We start from the raw sequence: 24,607 nt of genomic DNA, 5'->3' as shown, positions 1-24,607 counted from the left end.
TTTTAAAGTCAAAATATTTAAAGTTTAGTATAACTATTAGGGGTGTGACGAGACACTTAATCCACGAGACGAGACACAAGATTGGGTTCACGAGAACGAGACGAGACAATATTTTTACACTTTTTAAGAAACCCTCGATGATAAAATAAATGAATAAGAAACTGAAATCATGTTATTTTTATGGGGCGGTTTCCCGGACCAGGATTAGCTTAATCCAGGAATAGGCCTTAGTTTAATTAGGAAATATAACTAGTTTTAACAAACATGCCTTACTAAAAACATTACCTGTGTGCATTTTGGGGTAAAACAAAGGGCGCTGATGTATTTTAGGATATGTAAGTGCAAGTTGTTTTCAGTTTGGAGAGCTCTTAAAAGTGTTTAAGTCTAGGACTAGTCTAATCCCTGTCCGAGAAACCGCCCCTAAATGTTTTAACTAATCAAGGACTGGCCCTAACAATTATTTTACTAACTGATAATGAAGTAATTTGTTATTTTTGGGTAATAAAAATAGACCCAAGTGAGCAGTAGCCTTTAAAATTACATAATAATGAAGATGTAATAATAATTGGTTCAAATAAAGTATTACAACCAAGTTACATTAAACAACATTACATTAACAAACACATTACATTTGTGGTCTATAAATAAAAAGAATTATGTATATATTATAACAAATGCCTGCAGGGGGAGATAGTTGACTCGTCTCGCGGACGCTATCTCCACTTTCACTTTAGACGGAGAGAAACGCTTATTTTTTAGCCAAACAATGTTTAAATCCATTTGAATATTTAATATACGCCAATTTCTTTACAATAAAAATGAACATGCAGACATTAAATCATGTAAACTCTGTGATGGTTTAATCTGCTGAGACTTCACATCTGACACTGATCAACAGACAAACACAACACATCTCAGACTTCATACGAGCTCCCAAACGAACACTATTGGAAACCCAAACAAAAAAGCAAATGCAGTAAAAGACAGAATATAATGCATGCACTGTAAGAGGCTAATTACACCAACCACGCTTTAAACGCTTGGAAATGCAAGGCGCGACGCACTGCCTTTTTTAAAAAAAGTGCTGTTAGTGCGAGTCGACGCGGCTTTTAATATTGCTAGGCAACCACCTAGTCAGCTGTCTTGTCAATCAAATATTGAAGCGTGCGCTCTTTTGCTGTTAACTGTCATATTAGCAGAAACTTTAAAAAGATGACGCTTGCTCTGACCTTGTTTGAGGGTGAGAGGTGCACAAACACACAGGAGAGAGTGAGCGAGTGGAGTCCGGTTCTTCAAAGCAGCTGTAAACTTCCCTCACCACAACGTAAGGCCCGCATCTCCCCTCATTCGAGTGGACAATAGAAAGACGCAAATGACGTCGGGCGCTTCTCCGCTCTCGGCATTCCTTTAAAGGCGCGTGCTGCGGCCACCGGCAAAAAACGCAAGAAAAGACGCGCAAACAGCGCGCAAACGCTAACTATGGTTAGTAAAGTAAAAGGTGTTTATTTTTATAAGGGTTTATTATAGTTAGGTATAAATCTAAGACAGAAACATAAAAAGAAATACATAAAAAAGACACTTGCATGACACTCTACTAGAGCCACGGTACTTTATTTTCACAACATCAACCGAATATTATGAGACAATGAAATATAACTTTAATTAGGGTTAAACATTTAAATTTCTTACACTTAAAAGCTGAGGGCGCATCTCCGCTGCTGCATCCACCTGCCGTGTTTACATCACCACAAAGCTCCTCCCTCCCGCACGCAATGGGTTGTGGGCAATATTAGCAGTTAGAATGTGGATCGATCTGCACTTCGAAATCTAACCGGAAATAGTAGACTATCCGTGTGTCTTTGGGATACTCAATTCAACATACTACGATTTGGGACGTACTAATTCTAGTTTCGAATACTATTTAGGACGGATAGTATGCGAATTGGGACTCAGCATAAATGTCAGTGTTTTACTCCTCCCAAACATAAGTGCGTCACCTGGAAGTTATAGCCGGCAAAGAGGTAAACAAACAAAGATGACATGCTTATGCTTTATGGAGCGACGACAGCAAGTAAAAAAATTTGTAGAATGAATAAAACACTCCAATGATATTTAAGGGACACAAGGCAGCATTTCTATGTTAATAAATCATCTTCGTAAGTCGGTATATGGTTAAATGACTCATTACATGATGAGTGAAGACTCTCTTGCCTTCCCCTACCGTCTGTAGGAAGAATACCCCCACTTGCAAGTTCACTGTATCCGACCCGGTGTCCTTCAGTCTCGTAAAGTCTCAGATATAGAAAGCATTTACTCCCAGACACTAGGGGGAGCTAGTAGAGAAATAATACTCAGACTTGCCTTGTGTGCCTTTAAACAAAGAAATAAAACGTTGAAAACACAAACGCTGCGTCCGATACATGCGTTGCGTTCTGGGAAAAGATCACACCCACTGAAAAGCTGCCGGAACTGCAGTTGAAGGAGATTGTACTGTTGGCCGTGTTGATGTCAGATACCTGGAAGTGAGAAAGATCTATTGTTAATGAAATTTTGAGTACACAGTGAGTATGCTTTCATCTGGCCATCCGCTGCATCGGTGCCCCCAAATACCCCGGACCAGTGTTAATTTCGTTGACGAAGACGATGACGAAAAATATTCGTCAACGAACCTTTTTCACGGACGAAAACTAAATAAAAACTAAATAAAATCATATATGATGACGAAGACTTTAACGAAATATAACTGACACTTTAGTCAACGAGTAAAAATAAAACGAAAATGTTAGGGAGGGACGAATGGAGAAGAGACCCAATCAGAGCTACTCATTTGTGTGAGACGGTTGGGAAGAAATCCAATCAGAGCGAATCTTTGAGGGTAGGTTGATCTAAGCAGCAGCAGGCAGCAGAGGCATTTTAAAAAGCCGCGGCAAAGTTAGTTTTCACAACAGGTTGTTTACATTATATTTAGTTGTACAGTCTTAGTTACCCAGCTTTGGCAGATTTCAGTTGACTTCGCTCGTTAGCAACACGCTAACGTTTTGCGGTGCACCCGGTCCGAAGACATGTCTCATTAACAACAAAAATGTCACAGCTAGCGTCTAATCTGGTCACACTACAAATATGACAAGACAGCCTGTAAAGACGACTTATCCAGAAATACATGCGAAGGTAAGCATATACGCTAAGGTTATTTTATCAGATAAACCACCATGTTTTCGCTAAACTTGGTATAACATAGAACGGAAAGGAATACACATCTGAACTGTATTGATTGTATTGGATTGTCTGAATTAATACTGACTCAGTATTACTGAGTATAAATATTCAGTGTCCTCAAATTGAATTAAATGTGTAACGTTACTATTATAGATGATGTTGTGGTTTTACATGACTGGACAAAGTGCGTGCGTAGTTGCGTGTGTGTGTCTCTGTCTGTGTGTCTGCGTGCGTGTGTGTGCATGTAATTTAGGGACAATGCATATCTTTTTCAGGGACCATGTATATTTTTAGGTAGAGCGGGCCTTATGCTTATTTTATGTGATATTATCTTTTGTGAAAAAGCCACGGTCAGTTTTTTTGACATTAAGAATAAAATTAAATACGTGTTTCTATAACAACCATTAAATCTGTCTCTGTATTGCATATTCGAACCTTAATACCATTCCATAACAGACTAAAAAACTTAAGACTAGACTAGACTAAAACTCTTATGATATTTCGTCGACTAAAACTAGACTAGACTAAAAGATTTCAGATGACTAAAATAGGACTAAAACTAAATGGTATGTTATTCAAAAGACTAAGACTAAATCAGAATTTGCTGCCAAAATTAACACTGCCCTGGACTAATCCCCGGCCCAATGTGGTTCAGGGCCTGGTTGCATAAAGCACCTTAAGTTTTTCCCTTAAGTATGACACTTAAGGGGTAAATTCCCCTTAACTAAAAGAATCATTTAAAGGTGTTGCATACAGTATAATCCCTTAAACGATTCTCTTAGGCAAGAGTAATCGTTAAGTGTTTCACGACAGTGACCCAGGTTTGTCGTTATAAAATACTATTGTTGCCATGGAGACGCAAAAGAAAAAACTTAAGGGTTTTTTCTGCAACACCCTTAAGCTTAAGGGAAACATAAGGGTGAACTTAAGGGAAATTTACACTTAAGGTGTTTTATGCAACCGGGCCCTGACCTTAATTCACTGAGTGTGTGGAGTGCAGTGGGTGAGACTTTCCCTTTGATGTGTGTGTACACTTGGAAACTGCAGTGTCGTGCTGTGTCCATGTTGTCAGTAATCACCACCTAGGCCGGAAAAGAAACCCTGTTGAAAGAACGTGTGCTGGTAGACGACCACTCTTCTATATACATGCCCGCTTGTGACTCTGGGCCCTTTTCCCCACCGGGTGGTGGCGAGGCAACGGTAACAAGTAAGGAACAGTGTAAATATTGTGGGGACCGTCAACGGAGGGAACTATTGCCTGCTGCATGGAAAACCAGCTGTGTGGCCTCTGTGTATGATAACCTATTTGTGAAGTGATTTCAGAGGTTTGCCCCTGTCTAGAACTCTTGTCCTGTTGGTTGGAAGAGAGGAGAGGGAAGCGTTCAATCCATTCCTGTGGTACATACTTGGTGTAAACAACCTACTTGAACTTACCCATTGTGGTGACACCGGCCAAGGCCATGTTAGGCCCAACGAGCAGCAGCTTCAACCCGTACCTCCACCTGCCTTTTGTTTGAAGCCAAGAGGTGGTGTATCTTTCCCCATCTATTTACTGAAGTCAAGTAAATTTGTGAAGGAATTCTGTGTGTCTGTTTGTTACCAGTTCTGCAGGTCCAAGCCTAAGGCAGTGTGTCGTCGTGGGAGTGTTTTTCTACGGTTGGAAGTGACCGTGTTAAGTGTTTGTCTTGGAAGTCTGTCCCGGTGAAGAAGGCTACAAGTCAGCAGCCATATCACCCTGTAGCCCAAGACAGCTTGCCCACTGAAGCTAAGCAGGGCTGAGCCTGGTCAGTACTTGGATGGGAGACCACCTGGGAAAACCAGGTTGCTGCTGGTAGAGGTGTTAGTGAGACCAGCAGGGGGGGCTCTCCCTGTGGTCTGTGTAGGTCCTAACACCCCAGTATAGTGACGGGGACACTATACTGTCAAAAAAAAGAAAAAAGCACCGTCCTTTGGATGAGACGTTAAACCGAGGTCCTGACTCTCTGTGGTCATTAAAAATCCCAGGATGTCCTTCGAAAGAGTAGGGGTGTGCCCCGGCATCCTGGCCAAGCTTGCTATATCACTCTGTCTCCTTTCCACTAATAAGCTGGTGTGTGGTGGGCATTCTGGTGAAATATGGCTGCCGTCGCATCATCAAGGTGGATGCTGCACATTGGTGGTGGTTGAGGAGATTCCCCCATTCATATGTAAAGTGCTTTGAGCACTGAGAAAAAGCGCTATATAAATGTAACAAATTATTATTATTACAAGTGTCGTGGCAAATACACCCTCTCCAGTCTCCCAAGCTTCAAAGGGCTAAAGCCTGTCGTCCACCTCTTCGAGGGTCTGTGAGTTGTACCCATCCAGTTTCCTTTCTGTATACTCACCTGTATGCCCAAAGCTAAGAGCCAGCGTATTACCCTTGTATACTCACCTACATGCCCAAAGTGAAGATTCAGTTGCCCTTTTGTATACTCACCTGTACGCCCAAAGCTAAGAGCCAGCATATTACCCCTGTATACTCACCTGTATGCTTAATGTAAAGGCCCAGTGCGCCCTTCTGTATACTCACCTTTCCACCCAAAGCTACGAACTAGAGTATCACTCCTGCATACCCCACCAAGGTTCGAGCGAAGAATCAGTGTGTCGTCCTGTATACTCATTCTGTACCCTAAGAGTTAAGATCCAGTGTTTCATCCATGCAGACTTACCTGGACAAACCAAGTCAAGATCCTGTGTAATCCTGTGCGTGAGAGACGCAAGAGAGAGACGCAAGAGATTGGCAACACTGTTATCGGAGCTCCGTCGAGTTCATCATCCAAATCCTATTTTCTTACTATCCTGTTACTATCTATTTAATATAACTTACTAGTTCATCTTAGGAATACTTTAGCGTGATGATTATTCAACAGTATTTATAACTAAATCGATTTATCACTGGTAAAGACTTAGTGTAAGCATATAGCCCGCTAGCATCAACAAACGTGCCGGCTGAAGTTTGTTTACCGTTTCCTCACTGTTTGTTTACTTTAAATCTGCCTTCCTTTTCGGTCTAATGGCGGACTCATCCGATGTATGCTTTTCAGACCTTTCCTCACCAGAGCGGGAAAGCTGTGGATGAGTTGTGTCCCGGCATTCGCACCAGGCGGTACAGCATGCCTCACATCACCCTGGCTCCTGACACCCGGACACGACCGAGGCAGGCAGCGAGCGAGCACCGGTCTCGATGCAGCTTCACGGACCGCGTTCAGGCGAACAGAGACGCCATCGCCTAGCATGAAAACGGTAAGACTCCGCTTGTCATTGTAACCTGCACTACTTGCCACATGTACAGTTTAGCTTATTCCGTCAGCACAGAGGGGTTTACATGTGTTAAATGTATTGAAGTAGTAAGGCTAACGGAGAAGGTTGCAGAACTAGAAGCGCACATCCGAACGCTCGTTGAGGACAGTAAGACCGCTAATGCTAATGTTAATGTTTCAAACACTGCTTCGGCTGCGCCTACGGTAACGCGTAGTACACATAGCTCGGTTTCGGCAACTGAGTTAACACGGCCGACTAACTGGGTGACTATCAGGCGGCGTAGTCATATTCGATGCCCATCGAAGTCCCCCCTAGTAATTTCTAATAGATTCGACATCCTAAGCAATACACCGGCTGAGACATCTGTTAAAGGTGCCCTTGTTATTGGAGACTCGATACTAAAGAACGTGAACATTGAGGCACCAGCCACCATAGTTGACTGTATACCGGGAGCCAGATCGTCAGACATTAGATCCAAACTTAAAATGCTGGCTAATGCTAAGCGTAAGTTTTCAAAAATTGTTATTCATGCCGGCGCAAATGACACCAGACTACGCCAGTCGGAGATCACCAAAGATATTATTAAAGAGGTGTGTGAAATTGCAAAAACAATGTCAGATAATGTAATATGCTCTGGTCCCCTCCCCGCCTACCGGGGTGATGAAACTTATAGCAGATTAGTGTCTCTTCACCACTGGATGTCAAAATGGTGCCCTCAGCATAACGTAGTGTTTATAGACAATTGGAAGCACTTCAGGGGGAGACCTGACCTGCTAAAGAGAGATGGCCTTCATCCGTCATCGGAAGGAAATGCTATACTCTCTAGAAATCTGACCAATACTCTAAAATCTAATACAGTCTGACTAACCAGGGCCCAGGTCAGGAAACCGATAGATCGGCCTACCCGTCCATCTGTTAGTTGCTCTGACATGTCAAGATCACATATATCCCAGAACTTAGAGTCTATCTTACCAGAGTATCAACACATTTCAACTGTGTGTGTTCCTCGAACAAACGAATACAGACCACCGTTTACCTCGTCTCGTACAAATCTTACTAACATAAAATTAGAAAACAATACGTTTACAGATGAACCTCGATTGTTAAAATTCGGCCTTCTTAACATTAGATCGCTTACCAATAAAGAACCCATTGTCAATGAAATAATTACTGACCAAAACTTAGATGCACTCTCTTTAACAGAAACCTGGCTTAAAGCAGACGATTACATTAGTTTAAACGAATCCACCCCACAAGACTACTATTATAAACATGAACCGCGTTTAAAGGGGAGAGGGGGTGGTGTAGCTACAATATACAAAAATGTTTTTAAAGTAAACCATAAATCCAAACTAAAATTTAATTCATTTGAAATAATGCTATTAAATATGGAAATAACTGATCGTAACCATAAACAGCTCTCTTTTGTCCTTGCTACAATCTATAGACCTCCGGGGCATCATGTAGATTTTCTTAAAGAAATATCAAATTTCCTGTCTGACCTCGTAGTCACTGTAGATAGAGCTCTTATCGTTGGTGACTTTAATATACACGTTGATAACCCAACAGATACATTAGGATTAGCGTTTATGGATATTCTCAATTCTCTCGATATTAGACAAAACATGACCGGGCCCACGCATACTCGTAAGCACACATTAGACTTAATTCTGTCACTCAGACTCGATATTAATGACATCGAAATATCACCTCAGAGCGATGCAGTTTCTGACCATTACCTTGTGTCATACACTGTACTTCTAGATAGGATCACTCGATCCACAATACGCTACCGACTAGCCAGAACAATAATTTCCACCACTAAAGATAACTTTATTAGCACTCTTCCAGACCTGTCCCAAATTAAACATGTAGCAGATAACCCTGAAGATCTAGATATTGTAATAGAAAACCTGAACAGTATTTGTTTTAACACATTGGATGCCGTAGCTCCAATTCGAAAAAAGAGAATCAAAGAAAAACGCCAGCTCCATGGTACGACCATCATACCGCTGCCCTAAAAAAGGCTGCTAGAAAAATGGAAAGAAATTATAGAAGCACAAAGTTAGAGGTATGGCATGCAGCATGGAAAGAGAGAGTTAAACACTACAGACAGGCTATAAAAATCTCAGCAATCTTATCAAAGAAAATCATAATAACCCTCGCTTCCTCTTTAGCACAGTTGCGAAACTGACTAGAAATAAAGAACAAACAGAACCCACTAATAAACTCCCACACAATAGTAACGACTTCATGAACTTCTTTACTAAGAAAATTATGATTATTAGGGAAAAATTGTAGGTACCCAAGCAGCCACCACTCTACCCAGTAATATATTTAACGCTTGCCTACCATACGAACATCTTGAGTCATTTAAACCTACTATAATAGAAGAGCTATCTAAATTAATAGTGTCATCCAAATCATCGTCCTGTATATTGGACCCTGTTCCCACAAAATTACTCAAAGAGGTATTCCCTATAGTGTCTAACCCAGTACTAAATGTCTTTAACTCATCACTAGAATTAGGCTACGTTCCAACAGCTTTCAAACTAGCAGTTATTAGACCGCTCATTAAAAAAACCAAACCTCGACCAGGGAGATCTAAATAACTTTAGACCAATCTCAAATCTCCCTTTTCTTTCCAAAATATTAGAAAAGGTAGTGGCAAGCCAGCTACGCACATTCTTAGCAAATAATAGTACGTACGAAAAGTTCCAATTAGAATTCAGGCCCCACCATAGCACAGAGACAGCGCTGCTTAGAGTTACAAATGACCTTCTCCTAACATCCGACCGTGGCGAAATATCACTCCTTATATTATTAGACCTTAGTGTAGCCTTTGACACAATAGATCACACAATCTTACTTAATAGGCTAGAAAACTATGTTGGCATCAGTGGTCAGGCGCTAGCTTGGTTCAGATCGTATCTAACCAATCGCTATCACTTTGTTTATGTAAATGAGGAGTCACATCACTCCCTGGTTAAGTACGGCGTACCGCAGGGATCAGTTTTAGGTCTTATCCTGTTCTCGTTATATATGTTACCTCTGGGAGATATTATCAGGAATCATAACATACAGTTTCACTGCTATGCAGATGACACACAGCTTTACATCTCCTCACATCCTAGCGAAACACACAATTTTTCTAAGCTATCAGACCGCATCAGTGATATAAGTGACTGGATGGCACATAACTTTCTTATGCTAAACTCCAATAAGACAGAGATACTTGTTATTGAACCGAATCGCTACAAATATAATATGACAGACTACAAGTTGCCCATAGATGGCTGCACTGTGGTGCCAACCTCCACGGTTAAGAATTTAGGTGTGATGTTCGACAGAAATTTATCCTTCGACAGCCATATCTCCAATGTCTGCCGCACAGCATTCTTCCACCTTAGAAATATCTCAAAAATACGCCATATGTTGTCTGCATCAGATGCAGAGAAGCTTATCCACGCTTTTATGACCTCTAGAATAGACTATTGTAACTCGTTACTCGGAGGATGCCATGCAAATCAGGTAAACAAGCTTCCGCTAGTTCAAAACGCTTCTGCGAGAGTTCTTACTCGATCTAAGAAGTATGACCGCATAAGCCCAATTCTGGCATCTTTACACTGGCTACCAGTTAAATATCGTATACAATTTAAAATATTACTAATCACCTACAAAGCCTTAAATGGCCTAGCACCGTCATATCTTAGAGAATTATTATCAGAATACAATCCATCGCGTGCATTGCGGTCACAAAATTCTGGCCTCTTAATAATCCCTAAAATATCAAAAGTGTCTAAAGGTGGCAGATCCTTTTCCTACTTAGCCCCTAAGCTATGGAATGATTTACCAACCGACGTCCGAAAATCAGAGACGGTAGATAACTTTAAATCTAGACTTAAAACTTTTCTCTTTAACAAGGCATTCGCATAGTTTGTTTTAGCAATAGTACTTATCTCCCAATAGCTAGCTTGTACAACCTAATAAATAAATAAATTAATGAATAAATTAAAACCTTTCTTTCGTCAACACTCCAAAGCATGGTAAATGTCATTAATACTCTTTAGTAATATGCTGAAACTTTGCATTGGTTGTCGATTGAGTCTTAATTGCCAAATATGGTCGGTTTGCAATTTTTGGCCTTTTCCCCTGGCCTTAAAAATAGTATGTCATACAGAACCGCTTGCCACTGTACGTTAGTATTAGCGACGGCAGTGGGGCCTCTGGCCTTAGTCAAACGAGCTCTGTTTCTAAAATCATCAACTATATGTAATACACTTAACCAGCAATAGTTAGCCTGCCCGGAACCGAGCTGACTAAAATCCACATTACTGTGTGACACTTGCTTTTTTAATTCCCCGGCTAAAATTCCGGGGGGTTTTTCTCCTAGGGGGTTTTTCAACCCGGGGAGGCAGCCTTTTTAGGCTTAACTTCTATACGTTACATTAGTAATACGTTTGCTTATAATGTTGATTTGATAGCCGCAGCAAATTTAACTGCTTGTTAAATTACATCTATTATGTAAAGCTGCTTTGATACAATTACCAAATTGTGAAAAGCGCTATATAAATAAAATTGAATTGAATTAATCATTTCGCATACTTACCCAACCATCGTAGGCCAAGACCACAGCACACCTGTCTGCATACTTACTGGCACGCCCATCATACTAGGCCCCGTTGTATTGCAAATACTTGCCTGTGTACCATGAAATCAGAAAAAATCCAAAGTGCTCAAAAAATAGCTGAAAAAATTGTTTGGGGAAAAATAAGTTAGGTGCTCTTTGGTGTAGGGTATACAAAACGTGAAAAAAGGGGAATCCAAGGCACTCTTCATATATCAAAAAGTAAAAAGCCTTTATTTAAATATGGCTATAACATTAAAAACATATAACAGGGCAGTAACCCACGCGTAGCGGCACAGATAGCCTCCTTCAGGGTATGAAGACTTGCCTGGGTACCTTCGAGGTGTTTCCAATATTGAGCCTAGGACACCGCCGCTACCAGCACCAGGTACCCACCTCAGTTAATTCGTCAGTGTCACTTATCATCTTCATCTCCTTACGTCAAGGAAAGGCTCCACTGGCAGTCCTACTGCAAAACAGAACGAAGATAACGCTGTGAATAATCTGGTTAAAGTCACGTGAAGGGAAAATAAGAAGAGTCCGAAGACCTACCTGAGAGTCCCCGTGACGGAGTCCGAGCAACTCAGGATTGACACTCTCTGGCCTCGAGAGTTTGATTTTAGATTCCCTCTCCCCTCCCCTACTTACCTTTTAATTGAATAAAGTTTGTTTTAATTTTACTTACACTCCTTGTGTGTCTGGTCATTGGGGTGTTCTTGGGACCTGTGACACATTCCTAATGTTATGTTCTGAGCCTCCAAATTAAAGTATCCAGCTTCTGCGTTGTTCCCATGCGGTTCTTCCACAACCCAAGACTTTCGTTTCCATGGTTACTCTATCATAACAGATCACCACGTCAAAATAAAAGTGTCTCAGAAAAATGTATTTAAAAGTCATTTTGGTTACATTTGGCAATCTTTAAAGACATGTTTACTGATTGTTGAGACACACTTGTGTCACGCGAAGCTGTGGGCAGGGCAACAAAAGTGATAGTTGTATTTGGCTTGTGGAAGGTGCTTCAATTCTGCTTTGACGTCATATTTCTCAGAATTCCACACTTGGTTGTAATACTGGCTTGGTGCCAAAAACTGTTATATTTCAGTACCATGGACGTTTTCAGTTCTGAAACTTGCAGGATGTTCATTTAAGTATGAAGACCTCTTATATAACAAATTATCAAGTTAAAATTGAGTGTTTGATTCACCGCTCCTTTAAATGTATATAAACTGTATCATATACAAACATAAATAAACATATTGTTTGGTTATAAGCAGACATGCATGCAAGGTAATGCAGACGTTAAAAATGACGTCTTGGTTTATTTAAAAGTCCCGTCCTCTCTGTGTTTTTGAAGCTTTGATTGTGTTTACACTGCACAATATAACATGTGTTCAAAAACACGGTATTTTTCACACAACTTATCTCTATACCGCTATTTTCAGTGTCCTAAAAACGGGCTGATGTCTTCCTTGTTCTATGAAGTCCCTCCTTCAGCAATGCGTATCGAGTTCTGATTGTTAAGGTTGTTTAGTGTGTTGTGATTCGATAGCAGCTTATCTTGCAGTTAGCTTAGTTGGCGACTTACATTTTCCTGTGGGCGGAGTTTAGTCAAAAAACTGACATCATTAAAGCAGGAAGTAGAGGGCTGTAGTCCAAACCGTCCGTTCACTGTAGGCTTTGAAAGCCGAATTCTGTTAAACAAAATATATAGCCTGGGAGTGAACTTTGAGATTTATAATTTTACAGGTATTGTTTATGCTATTATAGCAACATTACACACTAACTAGGGTTTAAAAAATGGGACCAGAAAGAACGTGACCTTTAATTGTAAGTAGAACTTTAATTGATTCTGTAGTGGCACAATAATAGTGGGAAGCAATAAAATTGTGACACCGACACGTCAATCATCCTTGCAGTTTGCCATTTATTCTTCATCCATTTGAAGATTGTTTTAATAGTAGAGAATAACAGTGAAGTACTGCATCTGAATGAATATACAATTACACGATGATTGTAAGATTATGTGGGCCACCAAAAAAAGATGTGCTCCTGCACTTAGCCCATGTTTCCAAAGCTACACACAGGTCTTTTTTAACCCAATGACGCCTTTATTCTCCCACGGTCACATGACACACTCTTAACATGGCTCCTACAGACAGATTCTTTCATTAAGAAACACAAACGCATAATAAACATCATTATTATGAAATTGCATTAAATCTTGAAGTTTTAAACAAAATTATGCTGCAAGATTTTTATTTATCCAAGTTTAAATCACGGTCTTCTTACCTAAAACAATTTTGAGACATTTTAGCAACTCCTAATAACTAATAGCTGGGATTGAAAACATTTTTACACAGCGGGGTTAGTTGTCACACAGCTTTACAATTAAGCCTCAGGTATACAATGATAATGAAATAAAAATAATGTAAATACTATTCAATAATAACTGTTAATACTATTTCAGAGGAAATAGCTCCCTCTAAAAAAAAATCTATCTAGAGTGAGGAAAATACGTATTTGAACACCCTGCTATTTTGCAAGTTCTTTCAACTTAGAAATCATGGAGGGGTCTGAAATTGTCATCATAGGTGCATGTCCACTGTGAGAGACATAATCTAAAAAAATCTAAAAAACACAATGTATAATTTTATTTATTTATTTGTATGATACAGCTGCAAATAAATATTTGAACACCTGTCTGTCAGCTAGAATTCTGCCCCTCAAAGACCTGTTAGTCTGCCTTTAAAATGTCCACCTCCACTCCATTTATTATCCTAAATTGCCAAGCAGCTTGGTGAAAAAAGGTCCACTGTTGGAGCAATCATTAGAAAATGGAAGAAGCTAAACATGTCAATCTCCCTCGGACTGGGGCTCCATACAATATCTCACCTCGTGGGGTCTCAATGATCCTAAGAAAGGTGAGAAATCAGCCCAGAACTACACGGGAGAAGCTGGTCTATGACCTGAAATAAGCTGGGACCACATGTTCCAAAGTAACTGTTAGTAATACACTAACCCTACAGTCACATTAGCTACAAAAGTGAGCGACACAGAGCGACACGCACTCGCTTGATGGGCGTTCCTTGGCTAGTTTCTAAAAGCGGTATCAAAAGTCACTTTAGAGGTATTGTTAAGTTACAAGAACGGTGTTTTTGGATTTAAAAGTATTTATTTCTCGATAAAAGTAACAAAATATGAGATAAAATGCCAAACTTATCAGATATATACATAAATACGCATTTTCCGCCATCTTGAATTATTTTCTCAGAGTCGACCACAGACCTACGTCACGCTGCTTCTTCACTCCTGTTGGCAGTCGCTTTATCGCATCGCTCAGCATTTGCATAAAATAGCCTTCTTGTCTATTTTGGCCCCACCTTGCTCGGCGCAGCGGCGAGCTCGGCGCTTGTCGCTGGCAAACAGCCACTCCCATTGAAAATGAATGGTAGGCTGTCGCTCTGTCTCTTGTAGCTAATGTGACTGGGAGGTAAGACCTCATTGTAAGTAGAGGTTTGAAATCATGCATGGCACGGAAGGTTCCCCTGCTTAAAACAGCACATGTCCAGGCCCGTCTTAAAGTGCCCGTATTATGAAAAACTTACTTTTTCTGGGGTGTTCATTTGTGTCTCTGATGCTCCCACACGCATACAAACTTGGAAAAAAATCCATCCATGCTGTTTTGAGTGAGATACAGGTTTCTGAATGTCCTGTGCCTTGAGTCTCAGATTGCGCGAGTTCAAACTCAGCTCCGTTGTGACGTAACAAAACGTTTCGTCACATTCAGTTTGAATTTCCCCGCCCACCATCCCACTCGCAGGTCTCCACCCACCAGGAGCTAGAGAGAGCACTCACTTTGCTGAGACACTCTGTGCTGTTATCATGTCTCACTGAAATAACAGCGCTATTTGGATATTATGGATTATACTTCCGCCTACTTTTAAAAACAAAGTTTTAACGCGTGGTTATTGGAACCCGGAGTAATCTTATATACAGTGTGTTACGACGCAAATAATCGCCTACAATCTGAGGACAAGACGTCGAAGATGTGAAATCTGATGTAAACAACAGACTATGTTGCTTTCACGGATTATACGCATTTGTGGACAAAAATGGTCATTGAATGTATTTTATTGGACTTTCATGGATCATTCACACATCTGAAATAGACTGGATTCGATATCAACACAAAAGCAGGTAAGAAGTCACGTTATATTTTGCATTTTGTCACCTGTCACAAAGTACTACATTTATGATGCTAGAGCATCTCAAAACAGAGATCATGCATTGATGGTAATCCCGTAAATTATACCTTTTAAATGTATATTGATGTTAAAATTGTTTGTAGACAGTAAGTTAGGCTGTATATATTTTTGCAGGCTAGATAGTTTACAGCGTGGTCTCGAAAGTTAAAAAAATATTTAACGGCTTTATTTTACAATTCTACAAGAACTAAGTAATAGTGCTTTGCCAAACTAAAAAGGTTTTGCCAAACTAACCGAGACAGGGCCTTACCGCCCCGGCTTTTCTGACGAGTATAACCCCGGAGCCTCGGACCTCCCGCTAGCTTCTAGCAATAAGCACGCGGTCCACAAGTAGTATACATCTTCCGCCGGGTCTTAATTTCTGTAATTTGCGAAAATAATGCGTTTGAAAATGTTTATAACGGGAATATGTTAGTATTGTCCAGGGAAAACAAGTGTGTTGTTGAGACTGCTAACTTACATCACAATTTACGCTGGAATCATTGTGTGTCATGAGTTTCTTCTCCTGTAGTGTACTTATTAGTGATACGTTTCTGCATGATTTGTCTGTTGGCAACATAAACTGTTAACAATAATAATAATAATAATATATAAAATAACAACACAGTATGGTCTGTACTGCTCACGATATCACTATGCACGCGCACATGACGTTAGTAGTGGGGCGTGATCAAAGGAGCAGCAGCTCATAAATATGTAATGACTAGCTCAAAACGGCTCAATCTGAACTGCACTGAAACAGAGGCTACTAGAGATGGGTAACAATCTTTTCCTACAAGCTATTTCGAGCAAACAACTTTTGAAACATGCTTTATGGAACTCATACACCTATTTAAAGAGTAACTAAACCCTTATCCAACTTTTTTTAGTTACTGATCTGTAAGAATGATGGTTTATTAGTGCTGTTCATTGATTTTAGTAAGTTTTTTGACATTTGGATATAAAGTGTTTCAATACTGCAATATATGGTGTAAAAACGTCTTAGTGCTGCCCTCTTCAGGTTGAACGGTGGCTACTGCAGTAAAATTTTCCTATTGGATGTTGGGTCCAAAAAATGACTCGTGACGTAAGCAGGTTTAAGCTCACCACGCCCTTGTTACGATCTCACCACACACTTGTTACGAGCTTAGTTCGTCCCCTCTATCTCTGTTGGGATCTGCCCACTTTTCTTGCATTTTTCAAATATTGCCAGTGGGTGGAGTCAGGCTCTGACCAGGGGTTTAGTTACACTTTAACTTGTGGAAAAGCAGTCATAAGATGGGCACTTTAAGTTTACCAATGACCATTTGGACGATCCAGAGGAGTCATGGGAGAAAGTCATGTGGTCAGATGAGACCAAAATAGAACTTTTTGGTCATAATTCCACTAAACATGTTTGGAAGAAGAAGAATGATGAGTACCATCTCAAGAACACCATCGCTACTGTGAAGCATGGGTAGTAGCATCATACTTTGGGGTGTTTTTTTGCACATGGGGCATGGCAACTGCACTGTATTAAGTAGAGGATGACCTGAGCCATGCATTTTGAGATTTTGGGGTACAATCTCCTTCCCTCAGTTAGAGCATTGAAGATGGGTCGAGGCCGGGTCTTCCAACATGACAATGACCTGAAGCACACAGCCAGGATAACCAAGGAGTGGCTCTGTAAGAAGCATATCAAAGTTTCGGCATGGCCTAGCCAGTCTCCAGACCTAAACCCAATAGAGAATCTTGGGTGGGAGCTCAAACTCCGTGTTTCTCTGTGGATGAGTGGGCCAAAATCCCTCCTGCAGTGTGTGCAAACCTGGTGAAAAACTACAGGAAACGTTTGACCTCTGTAATTACAAACAAGGGCTACTGTACCAAATATTAACATTAATTTTCTCAGGTGTTCAAATAATTTTTTGCAGCTGTATCATACAAATAAATAGTTTAAAAAATCATACATTGTTATTTCTGGATTTTTTTAATATGTCTCTCACAATGGACATGCACCTACGATGACAATTTCAGACCCCTCCATGATTTCTAAGTGGGAGAACTTGCAAAATAGCAGGGTGTTCAAATACTTATTTTCCTCACTGTATATCCAAAGGGAATATTTCATGTTTGACCATCAGACACTGAAGCGCAGAGCAGCTGCACTGAGCTAGCGGCACATTTTAGAAGGACAGGGCTCCAAACAAAAAAATCAATTAAGGAGCCATTGGCTCCTATAGGGGAAAAAAGCAGGCGCCAAGTAATTTTTTTAAGAACCACATAACAATGCACTTACTTTTAGCAGGCATGAAAATGGTCAGGGGTGAGAAGGGTGCTCGAGGGGCGACGTGGCCCATGATGGGGCCGGGAGGTGGGGGGACTCCCCCAGAATAAATATTATGGCTTCATTAGGGGTAACTTAACTTGTTTATTCTTCAGGCATGTGATTGGCCAAGGACAAAAGAGGAGGAAGGAACCCAACATCCCCCCACAACCCTGCATGCACAGAAACAAAATGCACAACATAACGCAAAAAAATACATTATGACCATTATTTCAATGATTTGATTCTGACGGACTGTTTAGATTGTAAATTTAAAACGTAAACATCTGACTAGTAGGTTATCCAAAACCATGTTTAATTAAATGGGTTAATACATGTGGAAAGCTGTAACAAGTAGCATTCCCTTACCATTTGACATCTGCAATAATTTTATTTTGCCATAATCTGACCATCAGTCTCAAGGCCATACAATTTTAAGTTGGCTTGGAATAGGGTGGACCTGAATGCCTACAGTACATGTATTTTAAAGTAACTTAATTTTACAAGTACTGGATAAATTAATTACATTATGTTTTTTGAGTCATGGGTTGAATAATTTTCAGATTAGCAAAAAAGTGATGTGGGACAATAAAATAAGAACAAATCAAGAAATTACAAACATATAAAATAGAAAAGAACAAATTTACAAACAAAGTAAGATCTAAGAGTATTGATTAGGTAGAGAAACAGTATCAAATTAATATAACACTGTTTTCATTCTATGAATTAAATATAATTTATCTTTTTAAAGCTATAAAAGTGATTTTCCTTTTGTCTTCTGTAGTCTGATTTACATAACGACTCAAACATAAGCTTTTCTTATAAGAGGAACTGTCCCTTTAAGAACGGAGAAGCACTGATCTTTACCCCGACACATCTGATCAACTGCTCACTTATAAATGTCTATTTTTATGAGCATACTTTCAGGGACTGTGGCATTACAAGATCATTTGTGCGTATATCTCCTGTCAAGCCCAAAGAAATTATGTGTATGCGTGATTTTTTAAACGCGCGTTGGGCTTGAGTGTGTGCACGTATGCGCACAGAAAACCGCTCCGTTTAGCATCTTTGTCGTTCAAATAGTCTAAAATCCAGGACGTTTTGAAATGTCTTTCGGCACCGTGTTTATCAGTGATGGGAATAAAGGCGTTATAAGTAATTGGCTTTAGTAACTGGGTTATTTTTTTCAGTAACGAGTAATCAAATAAATTACTGTTTCCCCTGTTATAACGCCGTTATCGTTACTGACATTAAAATGCTGCGCGTTACTAATCTTGATCTCACTGTAGTGATTTTCACCCGCGTATGCTTGAACTCTCAGCCAAACACTGTTTTTTCTCTTGTGTATGTGTGTGTGTGTGTGTGTGTGTGTGTGTGTGTTGTGAGAAACATAACTGATGATGATTGGTGTGTGTGTGTTAGAGGGGATGGGACAACCACAAAGCTGATGATGATTGGCTTAATTTCCATCGTTAGCCAACCAGAGGCAGAGTTCAACAGACACGCACACTCGCACAGTCCGAGGCTCCGAGCGAGCAGTGCAACGCCTTTATAGGAAAAATCTAGCCATCTTTTTTGGCATGGTTGGAGACTTTTGTAGACTGACATGAATATACGCATCGTTTTCTCTTCTCAACGAGCAGCGGTGCTGCTGCTGTGCCCCATCTCAAAGCACTGACATGATGCGGTCATCGCGCATCAATCACTTCGAAAACACCGGCGACAGGGCGATGGTAAGTACAACAAGCAAAAGGTAGCGGTTGCAAACACAAAGTATAAAGCACTACTTTTACATTGTTGAGGTGAAAGGCAAGAATGTTTGTGTAATGTGCAACTTATGCCCATGAAGAAAAGTCTCTCCATGTCTGTGGCATGTAATTCTGATCTAATAAAGCAACTCACATCATCACATGCTGCCACAAAAGTAGTGATTTCTCTTTAGTATCCATTTTAGTCATTTAACATATTTCATTCAAGTTATTTGAAATATTAGAATTTTTTAGGTAACGCAGTAATTACTTTTCCTGGTAATTAATTGCTTTTATAATAATGTTACGCAGTTACTAACTCAGTTACTATTTGTGAGAAGTAATTAGTAACTATAACTAATTACTTTTTTAAAGTAACGTTCCCAACACTGGTGTTCATTGACTGATGCGGTAAGATGAATCCCTGTGTCTCTGGCATTCTCTACCACGCTCGTTCTGGCACAGCTGCTGGAGCCTGCTTTTTGTAAGCAGGAGTGTCATCCACTTTTACCCGTTCATATTTTGGCGCTTTAACTCAGTGACGTTCACACAACGCATCTCATTTCATGACTTTAACTAAACAAATAAAGTGATAGGCTACTGGTTATAAAACATGCATGTAGGATGTAAATTTTACAATCAAAGGGAGTAAATTTGTATTGTCGCCAATGGCGACCTTGACAGAAATTTCACTCGCAAATAAATATATTTGGTCGCAAATGCGACCATTTTAGTCACATTTCAAGCCCTGAAGGACTTGACAAAATAAGGCTGCCCTCGGCGGTGTACACGGTGCTGACCGCCTGCTGATCACCTTGATCTGAAATATCCAAAATCTTTAATATAGGCACTATCTTTACTATCTGACCACAGATTTAAAGTTTATCTATCCATATTCTTGACTAAACAGCTACATTTTATGACACAGAAAGAGTAATATTTCAAATATTGTGCAGGTTTTAAGCTTCATTGGCGCTGATGCAAAATGCATTCTGGGAAACTTGGCTGTCATAAGTCCACACAAGTCACCTCCTGATGCATCCTAAATATAATAAGCGGATCAAGAACACATCCGGGCATGTTATTTGAACTTGGCACGATGCAAAGTTGGAATTGGAGCAGTACTTGGGCCGTGACTGATGACGTTTTACAAGTCCACAAGAACACAAGTACAGAGATTTTGGGCTTTTGTGTGCATGTAGACTTTTAGTAAAGATCCTCCAGACAGTTTTATTAATAAGACCTCAGCTGATTTCTAAACTTTGTTGTCATATCCACACTTTTGACACATGAATGATTTCTATCGAGTGTGAATTCTCATGTGAGTCTCAAGTCCACATTTATCAATGAAACTTTTTTCACACTGAGAACATGAGTGAAGTTTCTCTGCTTTGTGAATTTTCTTGTGTGTTTCCAGGTTACTTTTGCTTCTGAAACATTTTTCACACTCATGGCATCTGTAAGGTTTTTCTCCAGTGTGAATTCTTGTGTGTATTTTAAGGTTACTTTCATTAGAAAAACTCTTTCCACATTGATGACAGGTCGAAGGTTTCTCTCCAGTGTGAATTCTCATGTGTACCTTAAGTTCACCTGCAGTTATAAAACTCTTTCCACAGTGATGGCACACGTAACGTTTCTCTCCAGTGTGAATCCTCATGTGTATGTTATGGTAAGCTTTTGTTCTAAAACTCTTTCCACACTGATGACAAGTGTAAGGTTTCTCTCCGGTGTGAGACCTCATGTGTTTTTTAAGTTCACCTGCAGATATAAAACTCTTTCCACACTCATGACACACAAATAGTTTCTCTCCAGTATGAATCCTCGCGTGTACCTTAAGGTTACTTTCAACAGAAAAACTCTTTGCACATTGATGACAAGTGTAAGGTTTCTCTCCGGTGTGAATCCTCAAATGTATCTTAAGGTTACTTGCAGTTGTAAAACTCTTTTCACATTGATGACAAGTGTAAGGTTTCTCTCCAGTGTGAATCCTCAAATGTGTCTTAAGGTTACCTGCAGTTGTAAAACTCTTTTCACAGTGATGGCACGGGTGTGGTTTCTCTCTGGTGTGAATTCTCATGTGTGCTTTAAGGTTCTCTTTTCTTCTGAAACTCTTTCCACATTGTTGACATGTTAAAGGTTTCTCTTCACTGTGAGTCCTCTTGTGATCTGCAGGGCGTTCATCTTCACTGAAACTATTTTCACACTTTATGTCTTCTGTCTTCAGAGTTTCTTTCTCTGAAACATTATGGTTTATTTTTACAATCTGATGTTTCTCATCCACTTCAGCTTGACTCTCCTTTTTCATTTCCATATTATCTAAAATAAATACAGTAAATAGTTCATATTAATAAACCAGAGTGACAAAACACATTTGAGATGTCATGTATCCATGTTATTTTTAATGTGAAGTACTTTATGTCATTTCTATTGTCAATTTCTGCTCTTGTAGTTTAACTCTTGTGCTGTGTTCAAAACCCTATAACACTTCTGGTGTTTTCAATTAGGGGTGTGACGGTTATTATATAACGCGAGACTGACGGTTATAGTTGAACACTGTCATAAGAACTCTATAGACTTTTCAAAAGATGTAAACAACACTGGTCCAGAAGCACTTCCTGTTTCTGTTTTTTAACACTAGATAAACGTTGGGATAAAATAAACCAATAGAACATATAAAGCTGAATTAACTGAAGTTAAACAAACATCTTAAAGATAATAATATATGTGAAATAAAAAAATAACTGTCACAAACTGTAACAGGAAGTGTTTCTGGACCAGTGTTGTTTACATCATTTGAACTGATCTATTTGCCAAAACCGTGTTATTAAATACACATATATATATATATATATTTTTTTAAATTTATTATCATAGAGAATGTTTAAATAATGATTAAAAACAATTGTTAACAGTCTGTGCTATTATTGGTCTATGTCAGGGGTGTCAAACTCAATTTCATCCTGGGCCACATTAGCATTATGGTTGCTCTCAAATGGCCTGTTTTATTTGTAAGACTATATGAATGTATCAGTATTATTTACTGTACATTGCATTATTTTCCCTGCATTTGATTACTATTGGTTTTGTTGATAACTCAATTAATACCTAGCTTTCAAAGTAGAAGCCCAGGCAATGACAAAGTGTATTTAAGTGTACAACTATTCTACAGATGAAGAGTTTGGTTCCAAAACGCAAAATCAGTATTATATCAGGTCAGTATTTAAAGGTAAATTCTTAATTTTAGCACAATACAGTATCCGCTGTGTTATTCTGTCATCTTTTCTCCCTTATTTCCCAAAACGCAATAAACGCCACTCCTACTTTTCTACAGAATGCAATAAATCCGCTCCACAAATTACGGCACACCATTCCACGCAATGTAAACAAATAATTGCGGCACGTTGAGTACAGAGAGTCCTAGTTTTCCTCATCTACTTTGTACTTCGTGATCAAACAACAAACAAAAACTAAATAATACTTTAATAGCATTGATAAACCTGTGATGGTTTTCTGAAACATAAGCCATCAACATCTAATAATTTACGCGAGAGGCACACGTGTGTGTACAACTGTTCAACTAAATGAATATAAAATGGCAAAAATGAATGCATTTATACATTGATTTAATAGATTTATAGAATTTTGAAAAAAAACTTGTCATGGATTTATTGCATTTTGAGGAAAAAATTATTTGATTTTATAATAAATCTTGGAAAATCAAGATATGGATTTGAATTTTTTATAACCTAAAGATGCTATGTGAAAGTTTGTAACAGAAAATAGTGGTTTTCATCGTGTCATTTTCTTGGTATAGAAAACACATTTTTACCGAAATTTGTCAAAATGGATTTATTGCATTTTGGAACCAAACTCTTCAGATTATTTTAAAAGTAAATGTGGTAACAAAAACACATGTTGTATGTGAGCACACTCAGAATTTCTGTTATCCTTCATTGTGCAGGTAAGAAAATGAGAGACATTTTTAGATACTAATAGAGTTTTATAATCTCAACCACAATATGCCTTTATTAGACAAATATAATCTTGCTGTAGTCATTTCTTGCCCTCTTTGCAAAAAACAGTGATTTTTTACCTGGCTTTAAGTGTCTGACTGATTGACTGATGTCTCAGGAGTTCAGTGTAGTACAGATCAGTAGTTCGCGTATTTAGCAGAAGTAGACGCGTTGTAAACAAAGCCCACCTGGACATCGCAAAACATTTCTTTAAACGAGACGGAAAACTTTTTTCGCTAAATAGGATTTGGTTTTCCGACCTTTAACCATCCTGTATCCGTCTTGATGATCAAGCACGCGAGAGAGAGAGAGAGAGAGAGAGAGAGAGAGAGAGAGAGAGAGAGAGAGAGAGAGAGAGAGAGAGAGAGAGAGAGAGAGAGAAAGCAGATACTGGAGGTCGCAGGGTGCATACGTCATTAAGCCTGGTTTATCCAAGTTAACTGACAATTACATTTGCAAGTCATAAGCATATTACAACAATTTACTTATACCTAAGAATAACAGTCAACTATATAATTGTTAATATTCTGAAACAAGACAAGACAAGTCTTGATGACGTATGCAGCCTAGAAATCCAACTTCTGGAGGCTGCAGCCTTTGCATTGAGACACGTCCCAGTGTTTCCGCTATATACATTCTACCGTGGCGGCCCGCCAAGCCTAAAACCTCAGCCAACATTGATATGTGTGCCCCACCTGGGCAGCATGGGTTACACATGGGCATGGGCTTCACATGAGCAATATATGTGGGTCCCATGTGGGCCCCATATAGATTTGCCCATGTGGGATAATAATGTGGGCCCTCATGGCACCTATGTGGGCAAAACATTTTTATGCTTGAAATACATCTTTATACATTTACAATCTTAAAATAAAAACTTTTGGTTGATTGTGACTTTTATACAAAGAGCAAATAATATAACAGATATGATTTGATCAGTATAAAACATTTTAAATAAAAATGCTTTTTTTACTTTTAATTAACATTGATATGTGGGTCTCACATGGGTCCAATATGGGCAACATGGGTTTCATGTGGCCATGGGCTTAAAATGGGCAATATAAATGGGTCCCATGTGGGTTGGCTATGTGGGCAAAATAATTTCAGGCTTAAAATACATTTTATATACATTTAAACTCTTAAAATTATTACTTTTGGTTGATAGTCACTTTTAT

The 24,607-nt window shown here is 39.3% G+C and overlaps 1 protein-coding gene and 2 pseudogenes across 1 annotated transcript in view; 1 reads left to right on the top strand and 2 right to left on the bottom strand.

Moving 5' to 3' along the window:
- Positions 1 to 21,732, bottom strand: part of LOC141350792 (uncharacterized) — a 33,047-nt gene extending 11,315 nt beyond the window's left edge. The window contains exon 1 of the mRNA XM_073856619.1: positions 20,758 to 21,732. Coding sequence (XP_073712720.1) covers positions 20,758 to 21,730 — 973 coding nt within the window. The 5' untranslated portion in view covers positions 21,731 to 21,732. The remainder of the gene's footprint in view (positions 1 to 20,757) is intronic.
- Positions 1 to 24,607, bottom strand: part of LOC141350776 (uncharacterized) — a 381,966-nt pseudogene that overhangs the window by 222,570 nt on the left and 134,789 nt on the right.
- On the top strand, positions 4,934 to 5,050 carry LOC141351278 (5S ribosomal RNA; annotated as a pseudogene).

Source organism: Misgurnus anguillicaudatus, chromosome 19, assembly GCF_027580225.2.
Source record: "Misgurnus anguillicaudatus chromosome 19, ASM2758022v2, whole genome shotgun sequence".
Lineage (NCBI taxonomy): Eukaryota > Metazoa > Chordata > Actinopteri > Cypriniformes > Cobitidae > Misgurnus > Misgurnus anguillicaudatus.
This window is presented reverse-complemented; position numbering and strand designations above follow the sequence as displayed.